We start from the raw sequence: 19,357 nt of genomic DNA, 5'->3' as shown, positions 1-19,357 counted from the left end.
TCAATGGCGGTGTGATCGTGATCCCGGATGCAGTACGTGTCAAACCATTCGCGTATCAATTATGTCTTGATGTATCTTCGTCACAGCGGGAGCACGTCAAATTGCTACTGGCCACCTTATGTGACATTGCAAAACAACCTAATGGGTGCCAAGTGTTCGTCGCCAGTATGTGTATTGGTTCAGGGATGGGCGTGGTGGCTGTATTCGTCAGCGAACACCGAACGTACCGAACGTTCGAACTCCCTAGCACCGCTATGCATAGTACGTATGTCATATGCATTAGTTCTGCTTACACGATGAGCTGTGATAAAGCCAAATATCCTCACAGATTGTCTACGGTAGCATCAAACTTATTCTTGATCGATGACTGTACAGACCCAAGGATCGATCCAGGAAAGGGCAGTAGCCAACGCACCTGCATAATAGCAAGGATATTCGAACTCGAGGTGCAGTACGAATGAGCTTACAGATATCAGCTTCTGAATATTTCTTTCATGACCATGCGACCGTCGGCGCTACAAGGGAGTTGATAAGGGCCCGATTCGTCTGATTCAGAGTCCTTAGAATATCAACTCTCTGTTGCCCACAACACTACTATCAGGCAGTTGGGTTTTTCCAGCTTCGGTTGCCTGCGGCTAACTTTTATCCCTGAAAATGAATGACATGAGGACAGCAACGTGCGTTTCTTGTTGTCATTGGCTTTTTGCGATTGGCTTGCCAGTGATTTTGCAATGACCAGGAGATTCTGCAATGATCAAGAGATCAGGAGATTCTGCATTCTCTGCTAATGTGTGTCCTGTTTTTCGAACGTATGGATCGATAGTGTAACGAGCAGCAGCTATAAAGCGCACGAGCACGGAAATGATGAACGAACGAACAAAAAAATAACTTGCGCTTAGCTCCTTAAAACTGGTCCTAGACTCGCACTTTTTGACGGTAAGAGTCAACTCATCAACCTGGATCCAACTTATGACACTGATGGTCTAGATGAATCTCTTGACAATCATTCTCCTGGCATCAATAACTGTCAGTCCTCTTGGTGCAAGAGCCACACAGAGCTCAAACGCCGCGTGCGGTCCCATCTCATGCCGTTGGTTGAAGTGTGATGAAACGTGTCCGGGAGAATATGTCGCAATGACCAGATCATGCAACATTATCCGAGTTCAGGAGACTCAGTTGTTCTGTTGTACAAATTCGTAGGGGTGTGGGGAGAACATTAAGTGGTGCAAACAGGGGAGAGAATAGCAGCAGGGAGTGCCGGGGGTTGGGATCCGAGGTCCTCAATCGTATATTCACTTTTTGTTTGATGATACAATTCGTCTCAATCAGAACACTTGGAAATTACGTGGCTTTGCCAGGGCTACGATACAAATTAATGGCCACAATCCATGAAGTGTGGGCTGTGGTGGATGCCGTCGGGAGAGGACCGTCGTCTGGTCATTCGGAACTGCAATACAGATGCTAATTTCTCCCAGACACAGCCCAAACACAACCTCCTCGGCCCTCGATACAGATTTGTTATTGTCGACTCTCTGCAGGATGTCGAATTCTGCAATCTCAACCTCGTCCTCGCACACAACTTTTGCAGCTTCTTTCTCTGTTACCGCTTGTGTCATCGTGCCTTTCTTGTTTCGAGGCGCTGCTGGTGCTGGTGTTGGCGTATCGTCGTCCGAGGCGTCTTCTTCTTCTGAGGCGTTACAGTCCCTCTAACAGATCAATGGGATAGATAAGGTGGGGGGAAGCAATGGGAATATGGAGGGACGTACGGCTGAAGTTGATGTCACTCGTTGCGATCGATGGCGCAACAGGAACTGCAGAATCCGGATGCTGTGGTTGATCATGGTGAGCGGTGTAGTATATTCTTAGAACTGAACAGATGGTTATTTGTTGCCCAAGTCAAACATGGTATCGCATCGTTCGTCCCTCGTGATGGGGACAGGATGGAGGTCCCCGGAAGTTCTAGCCAATGTACCCCCGCGAAATGGCATTTTTGAGGGCGAAATTTGACAAAATCTCTGTCCGGAGATTGCATTTGGGGACCAGGAACCATTGAAGGCCTGTCTGGCTATTGCATTTTACACCTCCTTGAGGGCAGGTCTACACTTCACTTGCGAAGTGGCAAACGGCGATGGGGATGACATATGATGGTATCACCTCTATCAAGTTCTGTCACGGTCAGTGACGAAGCAATTTCACGGGGAGTGACGCAGTCTACGATACGCTACGTGAGGATTAGGATCGCATCATAGCCGACATTCCCGGTGTTTTTGGCATGAGTATAGTGGGAGATTATTATCGGTTTCAAAAACGTTATGGAACTTGTGAATGCGCACAATCAACCGGAAAGATTTGAAAAGGGGGCAGGGCGCGTACAGAATAAGAAGCACGAAGACGTTGGTGAGACTGTAGGCTCAGGATGCATGGACATTACCTGCGCGAAAGATGAGTACTTGGGGAGGCTGCCTAATAGATGGACAGAATAATACATATCTAGTCAATGTAAACACAAAGATGACGTTGAATTTACACGAGACTGGTGGCATGGGGCATAGTAACTTCGTCCTGAGCCACCGAAATTTATTCTAGCTTGCGGGGTTCGACCAAGCCTCCGTCTGTGCCAACCAGAATATCAACCACGTCATCTCGCACCTACAGTTTGGCCGCATTAAACCATTGCTGTATTCACAAACTAAGACCACATACCCATGTTAAAGTAAGCCGATCCTGTTCCAAGAATAACCCGCGACAGCCATACGTCGAAAAAGGTGTAAGGCAGACAGCAGCAGTGTAAGGATGATTCGAAATAATGCTTTCATTTTCATCCAAGGACGAATCAACTAGCGGACCAAGCTTGCGGATCAGGAGATCTGGTGAGTCGGGATCATAGTAATTTTCCGAACGAGTGATGCCTCGTTTATTGAAGTCCCATATGTGGACGTAGAAGGAATCCTTAGTGCTGAGTGCTTCCAGTCTTTCTCTAGGTTCAGGAATATGATGTTGGGGAAGGGCATAAACCATTTTACTACCGAACACACTAATTCGGTGGGTTCGGTCATGCGGAAAGCACCACGTATACTCGGGTCCCCAGTCTGACCACGGAATTTCTACAGGTGTCTCCGAACGTATGACCTCTTCTGAGAAAATGGCCATATCGAAGACCAAAATAACGGTGTCCATGTGAGAGTGAAGCTCTAAAACCATAATTTGTGACTCCAAAGAAGGTACGTAGCTGGGCATAAGGTCTGGGCAAACTGCTGTGCCGTGGAACGATGGGGAGGTATGGAGAACGTATTCTGGAAAGAGTGTATCCCAGTATGTCGAAAGATGATACGTGATTCTGTGCTGGGGCGAGCCATCAAGTTCTCTTAATGTGTACAACATTATATGGCCATAACCGCGGATGATAACAAGAGTTTGTTCGTCAATGAGATGGAATAGTTGGAGATGGTGACCTGGTTGACCTAAAGGATACTGCTTATGATGAGCGGTAGAGGTTTCAAGAATAGAGTGGACTTACTCCCTTCACATGTCCTTTTCTCCAATTTATCACTTGTATGAACGAGGGTACTTTGAATCCATTTTCCCTTACGAAATAGTAGACCACTATACGATCTCCACAGATCGCAGGCTCTCCCACAATAGCAAGGTGATGATTGCCAGGCTCGTCAAAAGTATGGTTGCACTCCAAGGAAGTGCGCACAGCGTGCGGATGCGGCAGTTCGGATGAAACCAACCCAAAGCTCATCCAAATGAAAGGACGATCTTGTTCGGTATCGGTCACAGTGTGTCCCAGGCACACGGAGAATACAACCTTGAGATCCTGAAGAGGGTCGACGATAACAAAGGTGTACTGAGGAAGGTCGTGTTGGAGCCACGTCTGGGAGGATTTAGCATTTGTCTTGCAGTCCCGAATGAACAGACGACGGTCTTCTCCCGACGGCATCCACCAAAGCCCACACTTCATGAATTGTGGCCAACTGTATCGTAGCCCTGGCAAAGCTACGGTTTCTTCAAAAACAGTGTTCAAATGGAAGCCGGACCGCCACAGTAATCCCATTTTCTTGAGTGAGGTCATCTTTATGGAAATATCGGCGATCGAGTCCAGGGTAGCGGTCTCGGTGAAGCCCTGAGCATAAAGCTCAAGCTTGTATTGCACGTGTACAGTACTCTGTGCCACATCCCTGAGGGTTTTGCAGGCCTGAGGTGGAAATCGGAAGTCAGTCTAGCATGAAACATGGAAGGAAAACAGCCAACTATTGCACAGCAACAAATGTCCTTTGGTGTAAGGAGTAATAGGATGTGACATATCAGCTCTGTAGGAAGCGACAATAACCCAAACGCCATGGTTATGATTTTAGAAGAAGAATATCCGATCTATGATTGCTTAACGTCAGATGTCAAGGTCTGACTTCCCGTTTTGGTCTAAACAGCGGGGTGCAGCTCGACTACAACTTGCAAGGTGGACGCCAGGTTCCTTCAATTCATCTATTTAAGCGCATACAATCATCCGCAAAGTAGTCCACGATGGCAGAAGGGCCAGATCCAGTCGACTCGATGCTCGATCTGATGCGTCGTCTCCCGCCTACCAAGGTCGAGGAGAACGTGAACGCGCTCATACAGATCTGCCCGGACTATGCAGATGATCTTCTAGGTAGCGTCGACCAGCCGCTGAAGGTTAGAACAGACCGTGCAACAGGAAGGGACTATCTTGCATGCGATTATAATAGGGATGGAGATAGTTATCGGTGAGTCTTCTGCTGCGGTTGCGGTGAATGTATTCAGGACCCGAGTGACTGCATAAATTGAATTTCGTGGAGTGACGCTATAGTCTAGCTATCATTCCATCTATTTCTCTCAAGGATCCCGGCCAATGCGCATCACGTACTAACGCGTTTCATCAGATCACCTTGGTCGAATGAATACGATCCTCCGCTAGAAGATGGTACAGCACCAACGCCGAAGCTTCGCAAGCTTGAGATTGCCGCCAATGAGGCATTCGATACATATCGCGAACTGTACGTATCACACACACAGATCGAGCTTCCGTTTCCGTGACCTTCGTACAAGTATGATCTAATGAATCTTTACAACAGATATTACGAAGGTGGTGTGTCGTCTGTTTATCTTTGGGACCTCGAGGATGGCGGATTTGCAGGCGTTGTGTTGCTCAAGAAGGGTGGGTAGTTCACTGATCCCTGTGTGTTTCTGACGTTCTTGGATCATTTCTCACTGCCTGCATCTCAGCGATGACACCCACAAGCCCTGACGAGCCCTCGGGTTCATGGGACTCGATCCACGTTTTTGAGACCGCAGAACGCGGAAGACAGGCACACTACAAGCTCACGTCTACAGTCATGTTGGAGCTTGTGACGAAACAGAACAATAAAGCTGAGGAAACCTCCGTTCTCGGCGAACCAGAAAAAAAGACTTCTGAGCAAGGATGGAAGTCGTCGGGGGAAATCACGCTAAGTGGAAGTATGACGAGACAGGTAGGCAGCCTTCCTCATCTATCCTGATGTGGTGCCACCAACACACCTTCACTTCCCGCAGACAGAGCAGGACTGGCCTGTTCATGAACCGACTTCTCATATCACGAACACAGGAAAGATGATTGAAGAGATGGAAATTAAAATGAGAAATCTCCTCCAGGAGGTACGAAGTTCTTTTTCCAGACGTACAGGACCTGATCGTAGCACAGGTGTACTTCGGGAAAACACGTGATATTGTCTATGATCTGCGAAGCGTGGATGACTTGGAAAAAGCGCGACGACAGAGAGAACTGCAGAAAGAGCTGGCTGGGTTTATCAAGCGTTAGTATATACCCGAGGTGTTCCTTGGTTGTAGCAGTACAGTTCATCTACATAGTGTAACGATCCTGCAGTTTTCACCCAAACATACGGATGTTTTGAAGTTCCAGTAAAGATACGGTCGGGCAACCTGACAACAGCATCCGACAACTAACTGGATTCTGGATCAACGTGAAACTAACTGGGCGTCTGCAATAGGGTTCGCATGAACGGTCACCTAAGGAAGATCAATAAAGATCATCAGCGTCCCATGTAATTGCTATCCAGTAAGGGACGTACATGAGTCAGTTTGATCTCGGAGAGTGGCCTGTTCTTATTGTTCACAGGAACACGTTCCATAGCATCAAGTGTGGAATCAGCGCCATCAATAACCTTGCCAAATATCGTATACTTGTTGTCGAGATGAGGCTGTTTTGCATAGGTCATGAAGAATTGTGACTTGTTCGTATCGGAGCCGGAGTTTGCCATGGCAACCATCCCGCGATTATTAAACTGAAGATAAAATGGGCGAAGATCACCGGCTTGGGCAAAGATCGGTACCTTTAACGTGGAGCGTAACTCGTCTTCGAAGGGTTTCCCCCATATGCTTTGACCGCCTTTTCCCGAGCCAGAGGGATCACCCGTTTGGACCATGAATCCTCTGATGTTGCGGTGAAATATGCAATTATCATAGTAATTCGAAGCGCACAGCGCGAGGAAGTTCTAGGGCCTTGTTAGCATCGGACAAGAGAAATCAGCGGATGCAATTTTATACCTCTGCCGCTTTCGGGACAGCCTCGCAGAAAATCTCGATCTAAATCACCCAAAGTTTCCGGGTAAATCGTAGAGATTATTGATTGGGCGCATATGGGCGCACCTTGAGCTCGCCATGGGTTGTATGCAACGTTACAGACTACAATAACATTGCTAGTCAGTAAAGTTGATCATGGAGGAGAAGAGGAATTACCATGTGTGACTGTGTGACACGACGGGCTGTGACGCCTGGTCTTTAATAGCCCTCTTCCAAGCAATTGGCTAAGTTAATTATCAGCGGCTTTTTGTCTCACTCTTGCCTCCGTACCACGATGATGCGAACTTCCTCTATTCGTAGTCAAGATGACCCCTTGTCTCTTGCTATAAGACCTCCTCCAGAAGAAACTGATACAGATCGCCATATTCGCTTGCAGAACGAAGCCGAGGCGCGTCGAATCTCAGAACAGATAGACGAGGAACTCAGGTTTGAGAGAGAAAAGTTGAAAAAGTCTAAAAGTGATGTCAAGGTGATTTTAATCCATTTTGTATTTGAGTTGAAAAGTTGATCACCGTTGTATGCGATAGTTACTTCTTCTTGGTCAGGCTGAGTCTGGCAAATCTACACTGCAAAAGCAGTTCCAGCTCATGTACAGCCCTGCTTCTCTCGAAAGCGAGCGCATGTCTTGGAGAACCGTCGTATATTTCAATGTCGTGCGCTCTATTAAAAAGATCCTCACAACCCTAGAAGCCTTCGACGACATCGATGATGGGACTGACTCTCAGAGCACTCTCGAGCGTCAGGAACTCAACGACTACCTCCCTCGCGCTTCGAGTTCTGCAACTCCCAGTATACACAGCTCACAAATCGGTGTAGCCCTTTCGCCGCCGTCGCCTACGTCACCTGGTAGTCCAACTAGTCCCATGCGAGGATCTGGAGCGATATCGGATCTCCGGCGCCGGCTTTTACCCCTCACAAATACCGAGCCCCAGCTTGCTGATCGCTTGAGTGGGGGTGTTGCCGTGTCAGGGTCTGGCAAAGGCGAAGTTTACGTTCGAAGTGGGTGGCAAGCGAGGACCATCCAAAAAGGTCAGAAGTTGCTCCGCAGGCACCAAAAATCCAGTGCACCCGAGGACGAACTGACGATTGAGCGTCCTGGCACAGCTCTGTCAGTTATCGATGCTGACCCTCTTGTCGATGATGTCGCGAGAATGCTGGAACAGTCGCGGGACGATATCCGTACCTTGTGGGAGAACCAGGTCGTTCGTGCCCTGATTACAAGCCGAAAATTGAAGCTGGACGAGTGGTCAGAGTTGTGAGTATGCGCATATATGCATCTTTCTCTTCTCTAAAAATAAATTTTCCTCAGTTTCTTGAACGATATCTCACGCATCTCCGCACGGAATTATGTACCATCCACTGGTGCGCTTTGTCGTCAAGCCGATATCTTCGTGCTCATCTCCTCCTAGATGATATCCTGCATGCACGCATCCAAACTATGGGCGTTGCTGAGCATATCTTCGACGTTGACATTCACGGAAAGACCGTGACTTGGCATCTCTTTGATGTCGGTGGCGCCAGGGGACAGCGCCATTCGTGGGTGCCGTATTTCGACGATGCAAACGCCATTATCTTTGTCAGCCCGATCAGTGCTTTCGATCAGGTAAGAGCGTCTGCACCCGGTTGTTCGATATTTTTATACACCTTGGTGCCTCTTCCCAGTACCTCGAAGAAGATCCTCGCACAAACCGTATCGATGACTCACTCCAGCTCTTTACGCAAATTTGCTCCAATCAGCTCCTCAAGAAAGTCCATCTAGTCTTGTTCCTGAGTAGGTCATTTCACGCTAGTTGTCTCATGGAAGGTCTTGGTTCAACTGACCATCGCAGACAAGACTGATATCCTGAAAAAGAAGCTTGAACGAGGACTTTCCGTCTCGAAATAGTGCGTTCTTCGTGGTTCTACGTTTTTCACGTGCTGATGAAGCTGGCCTCAGCATCCTCTCGTATGGCGACCGGCCAAATGAATTTGAGGCGGTTGTACAGTACTTCCGTGCCCACTTCCTTCAAGTCCACAGACGGAATAACGAAAACAGGCGTGTGCTTTACACACACCTGACCAATGTCGTCGTATGTTTTTTATTTTATTTCACTACCTGTTCAGCACTTATTGATGGCTTGGCGGCCTCTGCTCAGGATACCAAAGCAACTCAAAGTATCATAGGAAACGGTATGTTCTAACGTTGCCGTTACGGTGTTGCGGCAACTCATCCACTATGCAGTGCGAGATTCAATTTTCCGAGGATACTTGCAGTCTGCCGCCCTCGTCTGATTGTCTCCATGTTCTATTTGATACCCGACGCATAATGATGCTCCGTAACTTTGCCCCGACCTGCCGTGCTTTCTTGTCGAACTGCTCTTTCGTACATAATACGTCTCTGTTTCCGCTGCCCCACATACATTATCATTCACTCTATATTATTTGCGTTGTATCGCACTTCATCTTCCTCGAACCATTTCGTCTCTTTCTGTGTATCATCCAGCGTGTAACAGTATTCCTGTGGTTTTGTAATCAGTCTGTTATCATCGTTCTTGCTGCTCCTCGCTATTTCCGTCCCGTTAAGTACTGTACAAGTACTACCCTCGACCTATTCAGTTGATCATGATGATTAGAAGTCTGCTCAATCGTGGATGGTTCAGAAGTCTCTTGGGAGCGTGTTGCTGGCACGATAAGGGTCATATGATGTGCGTAATGTGATGATTGGGCCACCAATGGTGTGAATCAGAACATGATTAGTAGTCCATCATTTCCTACATGCCGATCCTGTCCGCCACTGATGAGTGGGGTAAGAACTGGTAAGAATGGCATGTTTCCTCGAACCTCCTACTTCATGGGAATATCGGCGCTAGACATCCTTCGCCGTGGGCACTGGTCAATCGTCAGCGTAGATTGAGCTGTCTCAGCTCTTGCTCAAACTGCGGATATAGGGTACGGCGAACTACTTGCGGTTCTCTGCCACCCCGCGCCAAGACTTCTCCCTCCTCGCCTGCCTCTCCGAACGGATGGTACACACGACAGGGCACTCACATTTGGCATAGCGGACTCGAAGTGTTCAACCACCCTTTCGTTAATTCAGAATCTAGTGTAATAACAGCGGTGTGCGTCTATTCCCTGCTCAGACGTTGGTTGACTATCATAAACTCTCTGCAGCCTTTAGCGAGTGGTGCGGTGCTGAAGTTCAAGAGTCAACAAACAAAACTGCAGCAACGAGTTTATGACTTGCCTATGAGAGGATGTAGCTGGGCCATATATGTGATCATCCACATGAGATAACACGATGCAAACGTCAGCATGATACCCGTACGAATTGTCCTGCATTCAAGGGCATTAGCTCGGGTTGGGGTTGACAAAATAAAACCATACGTTTGTTGAGGGCCCTTTGGGACGAAGAAGAAGCCGCAAGTCATCAGTCCTAGGACTATGACAAGTGCGAAAATCACCGGGAAGACGGACGCCATGACTAGTAGAAGTAGCAGCCTGGCGGCGAGCGCAGCTCATCCTGGATCTCACGTGATGTACTTGTTTGTGTCTGCCCTTTTCGGTGACTCCCCTATTCCATCTGGGCTCATTCGCTTCACCCCGCGACTGGTGACGAGACTACTACTACATTGGTCTCCTATTTCCAATATTTATAGCCTTACAAGAAGCCGCGCTTCCTGCCAGCTGGGACTCGTTGGTCGTGCTGTCGTATAGCCGTTGTACAAGCGCGCGTAATATCAGCGATCAGTGTAATTTACACAACACCGTGACCGATGCGATGGCAATCGCGTAATCATTTTATCAAAATCGGAACAGATATCATCCCTCATGCTCGTATCTGTCATAAAAAGTGCTAGATGGTGGTACATCTAGATCGATTATCGCACCCCATCTTCATACATCCACCAAGTTCGCAGCCCCCTCATACCCATCCTCGAATAATATGACCATAGTCTCAAATGATCCCAGTTGGTGGCCGTCCATCCAGGCGTATGAGATTTCCAGCTATTTTGCAGGTACGTGAAGAGCCACGATGACAATTACGTGTCGATCTTACCTTGCCTGCGGTTTCACAGTTGCTGCCTCTGCCGGGGTGATGTACGACTGGGGTGAGCAAGAAAGTATTCAAGAACCTCTGAACCTCTGATATCATTATGGGATTTCCAGCCCTGACATTTGGACAAGAGGTAGGTTGATGTTATCACCGGAGCAGACATCTCGCTAAGAATGGGTTTATAGGTCGAATTGATCTGGGTAAGCCTACTTGAAGAACAGCTTTATAATACAATTAATTCGCACCAGAGGCAGCGCTGGTCCCTGATGACGGCTCTCTATCTCAGCGTATGTAGCTTGCATTATGAGTTTAGCTACCTGACTAATAATATTCTAGGTGCGCTATCTTGGAATAATATATGCTATGTATGTTTGGATGGCTAAGCAATCGGCTTTTGTGCTAATCCGCCATCTCTCACAACCAGCATCCAGATTCTGGGTATGTCTCCTGACATTCACCGTGTTTGTTGCCTCTGACCAGCGGCATACAGTTGCAGTTCCAACAATCCCGGTGACAGATGCAGTGAGTATTATGTACCGATGCTTGCTAATCCCATCCACTCAACAGCATGCATATGTAGGGGTAAGTGAGATTCTTGACTAGCTTGTTGGTTCAATGTAATGACTGCCATAGCTGTAGGTTTGAGTCGAGTGCGTGATCCTACAAGGGCTGATCGCTAACTGGTTTTGTCAGGCTATAGGATTTATTTCGCCCTAGATTGGACGGGCGTCGTCGTACATGCAATCATAGGCGGTGAGCTATGCAGCTGCGATACCTCAGTGATGCCAACTTGACTGAATCATGTAAGTCATCATGATCACTCGGTTGTACGCCATGTCTCAGAAATCCGGCAAGGTGCTGATACTTCTTGTTGTCGTCTTCCTGGCTGCCAACACTTTCGACACAGTGGTCGCCGCATTCTTCGTGAAGCAAACTTCAGCGGGTAAGCTTAATTATGGGTGAAAGATGTGCATCAGGCTCATTGACGAATACCAGAGGCGCTCATTCTCTCCGGCACCTATCAGTGCGATGTTAATTTCGTGGGAAATGCACTATTTCTGGATTCCCTGACTTGGATATTCGGCACTGTATGGGAGGTCCTCGCGCTGTGTCTCGCACTCTGGATTGCTGTGAAACACTTCCGTGAACTGCGCCGACACTCAGCAGGAGGGATTATCGGGGACTGTTTCAAGGTGTTAATAAAATCTCACGTTGTTTACTTTGCGAGGTGAGCTCATAATGTTAATGTGGTTTTCCTTTTCCGTTGATGTTCCCCGTCCGCTAGCTTTCTTGCTGGTTCTTGCTTCGAGCTTGTTTATTTGTTTACACCGATCTCAGCGGTATGCCAATCTCTCGCTGACCTCTACATGCGACCATGGCTCATCATTTATATAGAACCAATATTCCCTAGAAACTCAGATTTATATTGGTGTCCTTCAAATTTTCACGCTTGTCCAGATGTTTGTGCTGGGACCACGCCTCATCCTTAGCGTTCGAGAATATCACGCGGAGCTCGTGGCTGACTCCGTACGTACAGAAACTGCCATGACTTCAATTGCATTCCAGGGGCGCGCACACGTGTCAACTAGTCGTAGTGTGTAGCACGACAAATGCCTCGGTGTGATTAGCACCTGTCGCGTAATCTGCAGGAAGCGGGAGTATTTTTGTAAGGGTGGAATTAGAACCATAAAACTGTATACCATGATTCCATACAGGGAATTTTCGTTCGTCTATACAGTACACCTCATTCAACAATTTCAGAACAGCACCTTGTCCAAGAGCGATGTCCACAATTTGGTCTGTCGATAATAAATCAGTGTCGAGGGTAGCAGGAACTTCAAGTGAGGTTAAATATTTATTGTATCCAATCAATACCGTGTTTGAGACGTTCCTCTATTTATCGCGCTCATTAGGTGGCTCAGGAGGAGCAGCGTCCGGCAGAATGGTAGAGTTCGAGTGCCTTCGACACTAGCGCCTTCTTCCTTCTGGATGATCTTCAAGGACATGTAGTACGTACACGTACTTCCAAGTCGATGTCGGTTGAATAAGTAAGTACACCGATTTTCTTGTGCATTCATGCAAAAAAAAAACTACACAAATTGAGCAACATGAATGTCTTTGATCAATGCTACCGTTTTCTAACATATCCAAGAGTCTAGTCAAGGCAGCAGGACAATTTGTACAGAAGTAAGCATACTATTGATCAACTCCACAGCGAACTGTATATCGTGCGATCAATCACTGTACCAACGCGAAAGCAGAAACACGACTCACTGTCGCAACATGTTAAGTCTTCCAAGCTCATCCGGGGATGGTTCAATATTCGGGTTTGCAGACTTGTATGGGTGAGTCGTCAACCTTTTGGTACAAGGTGTTAAGGGTGACTCGTGGGGTTGAATCCCGGATACGAAGCGAACGACTCACAGCCAAAATCCAACCACAAGTAAGACCTTTGCAGCATTTCCCGCCGAGCGGGTTGTCCATTCCGCAAGGAGTGAGTTTGGTCAGGCATGAGGAGGCACTGACAGACATAGATGTTGTCAAAGCAGAAACAATAGCGAGGAGGAATGAGAAACGCATGGCTTGTTCTAGGTAATATAGGATGCGTCAAGGGGGATAATTGCTCTGATCCTGGCAGTAGCAAGACAGCTTGCTTTTATGTCATAGATTTTTTTTTCTCGCGAAGTACCCGGCAGTTCTATTAGGATGGCTGAGCCTGGCGGATTTCAGGCAGAGGGTACAGGCAGAACCTGTGACAGTGTCGGCGGATAAACAATATAGAATATGTGAACTGCAAACACGGTATGAACTTTAACACAACTTAACCTCTAGTAAGTAGTGCACATTGTAGGCAATGTTGAGAATACCGTCCACATGTTAATCGCCGTTGAGTGGAATGAATCGGAGACATTCATGTTGAATTAAGCTGAAGAGCATCGAGGATGCCGCCACTATTAGCTGTGGTAGTGTGACCACATCAGCAAACCCAGGGTCCTCTGTACAACCCTGGACAGTGCTGGACAGAGCCACAGAGCCCACAGAGAGGGTTCTCTCTGTACAACTCTGTACAGTATGATACTGTACAGAGCTGCACAGAGTGGTACCGAGTGTTAGGTACACTGAGCAAAACAATACAGAGTGTTGGAAAGTGAAGCTGATAGACGAGTCTCAGCGTTGGTGAAAGAACTGCTGTACATTGACAGTACCTAATAGACGAGTCTGGAAACAATTAATCGTAAGAGAGAGCTGGCGTGCAAACGGTCGAGATACATACCTCAGCGTTGGTGAAAGAACCGCTGAGGTATAAACAAACGTAGACAGTGATATAATATAGTAAACGGAAAGAGTCCGAGATAATAACAAACGATAACAGACATTGACGAGTTTACTTTCAACACAGAGCATTGGGTAGGCCAGACAGGAATACCAAAGAATGCTCACAGCATTGCTACAGAAAGTGCACAGTAATTGAAACCAAACAAATCATCATTGTGTCGTACTACAAACAGGTATCCTACAAAGATGCTAAAAACATGATCAGTCTAGTCAGAGCTTGTGGTGTTGGCTATTTAGCATGCGAAGCTCGAAGGCAACGACACAGAGAGAAGAATGCTTTTGGTCGAATGACAGGGTAAAAGTCTGGGATTTGGGGGTCCAGAAAACACTAAGGTAACTCTAGTACTCCGACCCGTATATAAGTGAGTACGGCTAATGCTATAAGGGACTCAGGATAATCAGGGAGTAGTCTAATGAGATCAGGAGTAGCTAAGTTACTCATATTGAATATAAGCATATATTCGAGGGGTAAAGTTAAAGGGCATAGAAAGATAAACAAATCAATAGAACCTAGTATGTGCGCCTAGCGCAGCCGTTACAGAGCTTCAAGCCCAGCCAGAACCCACAACAGGCTGAGCCACACTCAGACAGAGGGAAGCCATGCTGAGCCATGCTCAGACAGACTTTGGTTTGTTTTTCCAGGTCACGTCATGTAAACAAATTAGCTACGAACCCAGAAAGGCAAAATGATTGCAACAGTACCTTACTTGTCTTGTCATTCGACATATTTGCTGCATCTAGGCTGTAAAGTACGAGAAACATGCAAAGCAACTCTGCTGTTCATGCTTTGTGTATCTTACAACCTTTGGCCCCATTCCTCCATGTCTCCGAAATTCTACTACTGTGACTGCATCAGAAAGTGCGGGGGAGTCCCCAGCAAAGTCACTTGGGGCATCTACAGAGGCCACAAGGACTTTCACAATGAAACAGCCAAAATTACGCCAGGGACTAGATACCATCAGCAAGCCAGGGCAAAAGAGGTGCACTAGGACCGGTACCATTTGTCAGACAAGCCTCCTAACCCAGAGCAGGCTTCTGGCAGCGGGAGCGTGGGCATGTGTTTCCAGATACCTCGCAACCTGCCAGACAGGCATTCTGAGCCTCCTCATAGTAGCCCACAACCCATGCCTAACTCAGATGAAGATATGCCAGACAAACATCAGGATCCTGAGCAATGTTCTCCTATCCTAGATCGTGTCCCAAGTCCAGATCCATTTGAAAATTTCAATCTGGCTACATTTGACTATCCACAAGTGCGTGTATTCTAACCAAAGCATGCTCATATATCGATTGCGAGTTGCGACTTGGACAGCCTGAATATAACCCGAGACAAGCAACTGTCGAGGATGAACCTGACTTGGTGGATATGCCAAGACCTTTAGATGCAGACGAGGAAGTCCTTTTAGAGGATATATATACCAACATCAAACAAGAAGACCTCCACACCTCAATTGCATTTATCACTGCCCTCCAGAATGCTTCCTTGAATGACACCAGTACTGGACTTAGCAAAGAGGCAATCCACCGCCTTCGCGATCCTCCAACACACCAACTCTCATTAGATGATGACAATGCTCTTCGTCTTGCTGTTTGCCTATATCTTGAACTAATCACTCTGATGAAGATTATATCAAAGCCCGTGCAGCTCATATAGAGTATGACGGTGTCAAACTCCCCTCGCTCCATCAAATCAAGAGAATTGTTGCTGAACTTGGTGGGGTTGAGGAAATGGTGCACGACATGTGCATCAACACATGTGTTGGCTTTACAGGTCCATTTTCACTCCTGGACCACTGTCCTGAATGCGATGAACCTCATTATGATCAGGATGTGATACTTCGAACTCATAGCAGAGTTAAGACACCTCGCAAACAGTTTGTCTCTGTCCCCATTGGCCCCCAACTGCAGGCGCTATACTGTGATCCGCAGAGCGCACAAGAGATGTGTTACCGCAATAAGTGCACCCAGGAAATCATTGAGGAGCTTGAATGCGAAGATGGTCACAAGCAGTCTCGGAGTGATTTCATTGACGGGACTGACTACCTGGAGGCAGTTGCAGCAGGCAAAATCGCAGACAAGGACATTGTTCTCATGATGTCCATTGATGGTGCTTAATTGTACAAATCCAAAGCATCTGACTGCTGGATGTCAATATGGGTTGTATTTGACCGTTCCCCAGAAACAAGGTACAAAAGAAGTACGTACTACCCAGTGTCATTATTCCTGGCCCTCGCAAACCCAAAAACCTTGACTCCTTCCTATTCCCTGGATTCCATCACCTTGCAGCACTTCAGAACGAAGGTCTCACTGTATGGGATGCAATGCACGACACAATTTTCATCTCCCATCCTTTTCTAGCACTAGGAACTGCCAACGGTCCTGGACTTGCATACCTCAATGGCCTCATTGGCCACCATGGGAAGAATGACTATTGGTTGTACTATGGTGTTAGAAGGCGCCATAAAGCTGGGTGCCCGCACTATTACCCAGCACATACGAGGCCCCCTGGCTATAATGTTGAAGGCTGCAATCATCCCGATGTGGATGTCAAAAACCTCCCCACATGTTCTTCAGATATCTGCTGGAAAAACCTGATATATGTCCTCCTGTCACCTAATGAAGCGCAATACAAGAAGCGATGCTTGGAAATGGGTATCTCAAAACAAAGCATATTTCTTGGTTTCTTGTCTGCTCACACCTTCAGTATTCCAAAATGCTTTGGATCAGACATTATGCACCTCATTTCCCTCAACATTCCTGACCTCTTGATCCCTCTGTGGCATGGCACATTTGAATGTGATGCTGACAATGACAAGTCCACTTGGGCATGGGCAGTTCTTACTGGAAATGTCTGGAAAGATTTTGGAAAAGCCGTCGCTGCAACAACCCCACATCTTCTAGGTTTCTTTGATTGCCCCCCTCGCAATCCAGCTGAAAAAATCAACAGTGGCTACAAGGCACGGGAGTTCGCTATACTCCTCTATGGGATAGGTCCCTTGGTACTTCATAATGTCCTCCCACTTCCCTACTGGCAACATTTCTGTAAGCTCATCCATGCTGTTCGCATAATTTCACAGTACAACATCACACACAAGCAGCTTCAAGTTTCTGTTAGGTTATTCATTGAATTCATCAAGGAGTTTGAGCAGCTCTATTACCAGTGCAAGCTCGAACAGATTCATTTTGTATGGCAAAGTATTCACACCCTCGGACATTATGTGAATGAAGTTGTAATGAAGGGACCACTTATTTGTGCTTCACAGTGGACTATGGAGCACACTATTGGGAACCTTGTTGGGGAGATCCATCAGCCATTGAACCCATATGCCAACCTCACACAATGTGCCATTTGCAGAGCTCAGCACAATGCTTTGATGGTTATGATCCTGACTCTTGATCCAGATTATGGAAAACCATTGTATCCAAGATGGTCGAAGGACCTTGGAAATGGATATGCATTACTGAAGCTACAAGAACATTCTTGCCATGCTACCACAATGGCTGAGGGCATCACAATCAAGGTTTTCCTCGATGCACACTATCCATATTCCCCAGAGTATTCCTTCTTTGATCTGTATCAGTGCTTTCGAGTGTGTTGTTGGGCATGTCTTCGACTCCCCAATGGACAAACTTGCCGCTCAGTCTTTTCACTGAGAGAAACTTGACAAAATGCTCGACGTGCCTGCAATGTAAAGGTATGCATGTCTTTAGTATATTACTAACATTCTCACTGATGTTTCTTGCAGCTCTCTATTGCAGGGGTATTATACTTTGCCGAAGCACTGTTTTTCTTTGAGATCAGAACACACCCTGATGCACAAGTACTTGAACCTCTCACTCTCATCTCCATCTACTCGCATCCTGACCGAGCCCTCTTGCAAGAGTTGAGTGACACATTCTACACCTGTAAAAATCGTGGGGAAGCAGGACTAAGGGTAGTTAGGGTTTCATCTATCCAGTCTGTTGTTGCAATGATTCCACACACACTTGCAGGCGAGGAGAGATTTTATATGTTCAAGAAGCCTGGGATGGATCTGGCAAACCTAGGGGAGATCCTTTGGGATGAGGATGACGAGGATAATCAAGCTACTTAGTTGGTTATAGAATAGAGTTCCTTTGCCAAAATCAGGTCAAGACTGAGAAAGTACTATGATTTCATCGGAAAAACAAAGCAACTACGTATCCAACAGCTCTTGTAGCTCTCTATTTCTCTATCACACAGCTCGGAAGCTCTCATCTGTCCCAGCACGATCATTCCATCTCGCATCTTCCTCCTTTGTAAAATATTTCCAGTAAACTGAATCTGGAGCTGGTGGACTTGGTGTCGCGAACATGCAGTAATGGTCCAGACAAGTTTGTGCTGACTGAGTGATGTTGTCAGCTGGCTCCATGATACTCCAATCTGATTCAGGCTTTGGTACTGTGGTACAAGAGACAGCTTCCTTGTCTGATTCAGGCTCAGTGATGCTGCCAGTACTGGGGGGGGCCTTCAGAGTGATAGCAGTAGGTACAATGTCCTCGTCCGATTCAGGCTCAGTGATACTGCCAGTACTGGGGGGGGGGCCTTTGGAGCGATAGCAGTAGGTACAATGTCCTCATCCGATTCAGGCTTGGTGATACTGCCAGTACTGGGGGGGGGCTTTGCTAGATACTTTGGCTGGAATGGTTCTATGTTTGTGTTTCGGTGTGGCAAAGCTTGGGTGGTATAGCCAAAGGATGAATAAACTGGCTCACATTATGAATGTACTCACAGGTCTGTTGCCCAATCAGCCTGAGATTCAATCTGTGTGGAATGACCAAAAATGCGGTGCTTGAGAAGGTCTAGATGGTCGGGATTTGCAAGCTGGTAGGCTTGGTCAAGGAGGGCAAAATCCGAATCATCAAGACAAGGGCTGCAGAGGCTGTCTGTCTGATCTGTGCTACATAGAACATCAAGACTGCAAGTAAGTAATTTCACGGATGTAGCAATCATGCACCTGAGTTCTTGTTGCAGATAATGATCAACATCAGAATCTGACAGCAAGTCACAAAGAAAGTCAAAAAATTCCTACACTGGAGGAGGGACATTCATAATGTTGGATTATCAGACAGGTAGAATTGTGTTCACTGACCAACTTAGAATGATTTTGGTCAAACACAAATAAGGGCAAACAACCTCTTTGTCCTGTGCAACAATGAGCACAAGCCATGTGCATGACAATGGCTTGTACCAAACTTGTCTCCCAAGTGTTAGGTACCATGCCGGGCTCAAGAAGCGGAGGGGTTGGGACTTGGCTTCAGCTCTTGTGCTGTGCCCTTAGCCGAGTACGTGCCCAGAATTTGGAGTGGGTTCAATGTTGTCCAATGGTAGGACAAGTAGACCACTTTGGTCCACTTGAGGGTTGGGAAGTA

At 47.0% G+C, this 19,357-nt stretch overlaps 9 protein-coding genes across 9 annotated transcripts; 5 read left to right on the top strand and 4 right to left on the bottom strand.

The window, feature by feature from the left end:
* Nucleotides 1–878: 878 nt before the first annotated feature.
* On the top strand, nt 879–1,345 carry EDB91DRAFT_1124259 (uncharacterized protein). Its single transcript, XM_041318352.1, has 2 exons — nt 879–936; nt 988–1,345. The coding sequence occupies exon 2, from the start codon at nt 988–990 to the stop codon at nt 1,198–1,200; it is 213 nt and encodes a 70-aa protein (XP_041178730.1). The 5' UTR covers nt 879–936; the 3' UTR covers nt 1,201–1,345.
* Nucleotides 1,346–2,676: 1,331 nt separating this feature from the next.
* Nucleotides 2,677–4,388, bottom strand: EDB91DRAFT_208058 (uncharacterized protein). The gene is made up of 4 exons (XM_041326442.1): nt 4,255–4,388; nt 3,735–4,198; nt 2,756–2,850; nt 2,677–2,699 (listed from the first exon to the last, which is right to left on the bottom strand). The coding sequence occupies exons 1-3, from the start codon at nt 4,342–4,344 to the stop codon at nt 2,838–2,840; spliced, it is 567 nt and encodes a 188-aa protein (XP_041178729.1). The 5' UTR covers nt 4,345–4,388; the 3' UTR covers nt 2,677–2,699; nt 2,756–2,837.
* A 27-nt stretch (nt 4,389–4,415) lies between these two features.
* EDB91DRAFT_207733 (F-actin-capping protein subunit beta) lies at nt 4,416–5,931 on the top strand. The gene is made up of 6 exons (XM_041326440.1): nt 4,416–4,745; nt 4,902–5,015; nt 5,094–5,176; nt 5,245–5,489; nt 5,551–5,652; nt 5,699–5,931. The coding sequence occupies exons 1-6, from the start codon at nt 4,525–4,527 to the stop codon at nt 5,813–5,815; spliced, it is 882 nt and encodes a 293-aa protein (XP_041178728.1). The 5' UTR covers nt 4,416–4,524; the 3' UTR covers nt 5,816–5,931.
* A 42-nt stretch (nt 5,932–5,973) lies between these two features.
* EDB91DRAFT_1080856 (cyclophilin-type peptidyl-prolyl cis-trans isomerase) lies at nt 5,974–6,756 on the bottom strand (the record flags this gene model as incomplete). The annotated part of the gene is made up of 5 exons (XM_041315294.1): nt 5,974–6,024; nt 6,087–6,509; nt 6,562–6,600; nt 6,664–6,699; nt 6,754–6,756. The coding sequence occupies 5 exons, from the start codon at nt 6,754–6,756 to the stop codon at nt 5,974–5,976; spliced, it is 552 nt and encodes a 183-aa protein (XP_041178727.1).
* A 31-nt stretch (nt 6,757–6,787) lies between these two features.
* EDB91DRAFT_207628 (guanine nucleotide binding protein, alpha subunit) lies at nt 6,788–9,033 on the top strand. Its single transcript, XM_041326438.1, has 9 exons — nt 6,788–7,066; nt 7,125–7,852; nt 7,907–7,959; nt 8,007–8,200; nt 8,260–8,368; nt 8,427–8,481; nt 8,534–8,666; nt 8,733–8,766; nt 8,819–9,033. Exons 1-9 carry the CDS (start codon nt 6,872–6,874, stop codon nt 8,866–8,868), a joined length of 1,551 nt encoding a protein of 516 aa, XP_041178726.1. The 5' UTR covers nt 6,788–6,871; the 3' UTR covers nt 8,869–9,033.
* A 258-nt stretch (nt 9,034–9,291) lies between these two features.
* On the bottom strand, nt 9,292–10,088 carry EDB91DRAFT_207873 (ATP synthase subunit H-domain-containing protein). Its single transcript, XM_041326441.1, has 4 exons — nt 9,961–10,088; nt 9,821–9,909; nt 9,418–9,748; nt 9,292–9,360 (listed from the first exon to the last, which is right to left on the bottom strand). Exons 1-3 carry the CDS (start codon nt 10,053–10,055, stop codon nt 9,702–9,704), a joined length of 231 nt encoding a protein of 76 aa, XP_041178725.1. The 5' UTR covers nt 10,056–10,088; the 3' UTR covers nt 9,292–9,360; nt 9,418–9,701.
* A 392-nt stretch (nt 10,089–10,480) lies between these two features.
* On the top strand, nt 10,481–12,416 carry EDB91DRAFT_207723 (uncharacterized protein). Its single transcript, XM_041326439.1, has 13 exons — nt 10,481–10,592; nt 10,653–10,763; nt 10,816–10,830; nt 10,879–10,917; nt 10,967–10,995; nt 11,055–11,068; nt 11,121–11,140; nt 11,198–11,216; nt 11,324–11,383; nt 11,538–11,573; nt 11,627–11,858; nt 11,916–11,970; nt 12,026–12,416. The coding sequence occupies exons 2-13, from the start codon at nt 10,731–10,733 to the stop codon at nt 12,230–12,232; spliced, it is 759 nt and encodes a 252-aa protein (XP_041178724.1). The 5' UTR covers nt 10,481–10,592; nt 10,653–10,730; the 3' UTR covers nt 12,233–12,416.
* Nucleotides 12,417–15,332: 2,916 nt separating this feature from the next.
* On the top strand, nt 15,333–18,060 carry EDB91DRAFT_1236594 (uncharacterized protein; the record flags this gene model as incomplete). Its single annotated transcript, XM_041321480.1, has 14 exons — nt 15,333–15,546; nt 15,591–15,820; nt 15,842–16,073; nt 16,098–16,152; nt 16,179–16,411; nt 16,433–16,566; nt 16,600–16,669; nt 16,694–16,762; nt 16,802–16,977; nt 17,014–17,076; nt 17,104–17,126; nt 17,163–17,184; nt 17,206–17,607; nt 17,713–18,060. The coding sequence occupies 14 exons, from the start codon at nt 15,333–15,335 to the stop codon at nt 18,058–18,060; spliced, it is 2,271 nt and encodes a 756-aa protein (XP_041178723.1).
* A 120-nt stretch (nt 18,061–18,180) lies between these two features.
* On the bottom strand, nt 18,181–19,033 carry EDB91DRAFT_1080852 (uncharacterized protein; the record flags this gene model as incomplete). The annotated part of the gene is made up of 3 exons (XM_041315293.1): nt 18,181–18,517; nt 18,718–18,880; nt 18,943–19,033. The coding sequence occupies 3 exons, from the start codon at nt 19,031–19,033 to the stop codon at nt 18,181–18,183; spliced, it is 591 nt and encodes a 196-aa protein (XP_041178722.1).
* Nucleotides 19,034–19,357: the final 324 nt, after the last annotated feature.

This window comes from Suillus paluster (assembly GCF_016628075.1).
Source record: "Suillus paluster strain FC165 chromosome Unknown EDB91scaffold_17, whole genome shotgun sequence".
Lineage (NCBI taxonomy): Eukaryota > Fungi > Basidiomycota > Agaricomycetes > Boletales > Suillaceae > Suillus > Suillus paluster.
The sequence above is the reverse complement of the archived record's forward strand: the minus strand, read 5'-3'. Positions and strand labels throughout refer to the sequence as shown.

Coding starts and splice junctions, on each gene's coding strand:
- EDB91DRAFT_1124259 (XM_041318352.1), top strand. CDS start 988: ATGAATCTCTTGACAATCATTCTCCTGGCATCAATAACTGTCAGTCCT.
- EDB91DRAFT_208058 (XM_041326442.1), bottom strand. CDS start 4,344: ATGGCGTTTGGGTTATTGTCGCTTCCTACAGAGCTGATATGTCACATC. Junction 4,199..4,254: donor ACATTTGTTGCTGTGCAATA/GTTGGCTGTTTT, acceptor TTTCCACCTCAG/GCCTGCAAAACCCTCAGGGA.
- EDB91DRAFT_207733 (XM_041326440.1), top strand. CDS start 4,525: ATGGCAGAAGGGCCAGATCCAGTCGACTCGATGCTCGATCTGATGCGT. Junction 5,016..5,093: donor TTCGATACATATCGCGAACT/GTACGTATCACA, acceptor TCTTTACAACAG/ATATTACGAAGGTGGTGTGT. Junction 5,177..5,244: donor CGTTGTGTTGCTCAAGAAGG/GTGGGTAGTTCA, acceptor CCTGCATCTCAG/CGATGACACCCACAAGCCCT.
- EDB91DRAFT_207628 (XM_041326438.1), top strand. CDS start 6,872: ATGATGCGAACTTCCTCTATTCGTAGTCAAGATGACCCCTTGTCTCTT. Junction 7,067..7,124: donor AGTCTAAAAGTGATGTCAAG/GTGATTTTAATC, acceptor TGTATGCGATAG/TTACTTCTTCTTGGTCAGGC. Junction 8,369..8,426: donor CCATCTAGTCTTGTTCCTGA/GTAGGTCATTTC, acceptor TGACCATCGCAG/ACAAGACTGATATCCTGAAA.
- EDB91DRAFT_207873 (XM_041326441.1), bottom strand. CDS start 10,055: ATGGCGTCCGTCTTCCCGGTGATTTTCGCACTTGTCATAGTCCTAGGA. Junction 9,910..9,960: donor CCAAAGGGCCCTCAACAAAC/GTATGGTTTTAT, acceptor CCTTGAATGCAG/GACAATTCGTACGGGTATCA. Junction 9,749..9,820: donor CCAGCTACATCCTCTCATAG/GCAAGTCATAAA, acceptor CACTCGCTAAAG/GCTGCAGAGAGTTTATGATA.
- EDB91DRAFT_207723 (XM_041326439.1), top strand. CDS start 10,731: ATGGGATTTCCAGCCCTGACATTTGGACAAGAG. Junction 10,918..10,966: donor TGACGGCTCTCTATCTCAGC/GTATGTAGCTTG, acceptor ATAATATTCTAG/GTGCGCTATCTTGGAATAAT. Junction 11,971..12,025: donor TGTTTACACCGATCTCAGCG/GTATGCCAATCT, acceptor TCATTTATATAG/AACCAATATTCCCTAGAAAC.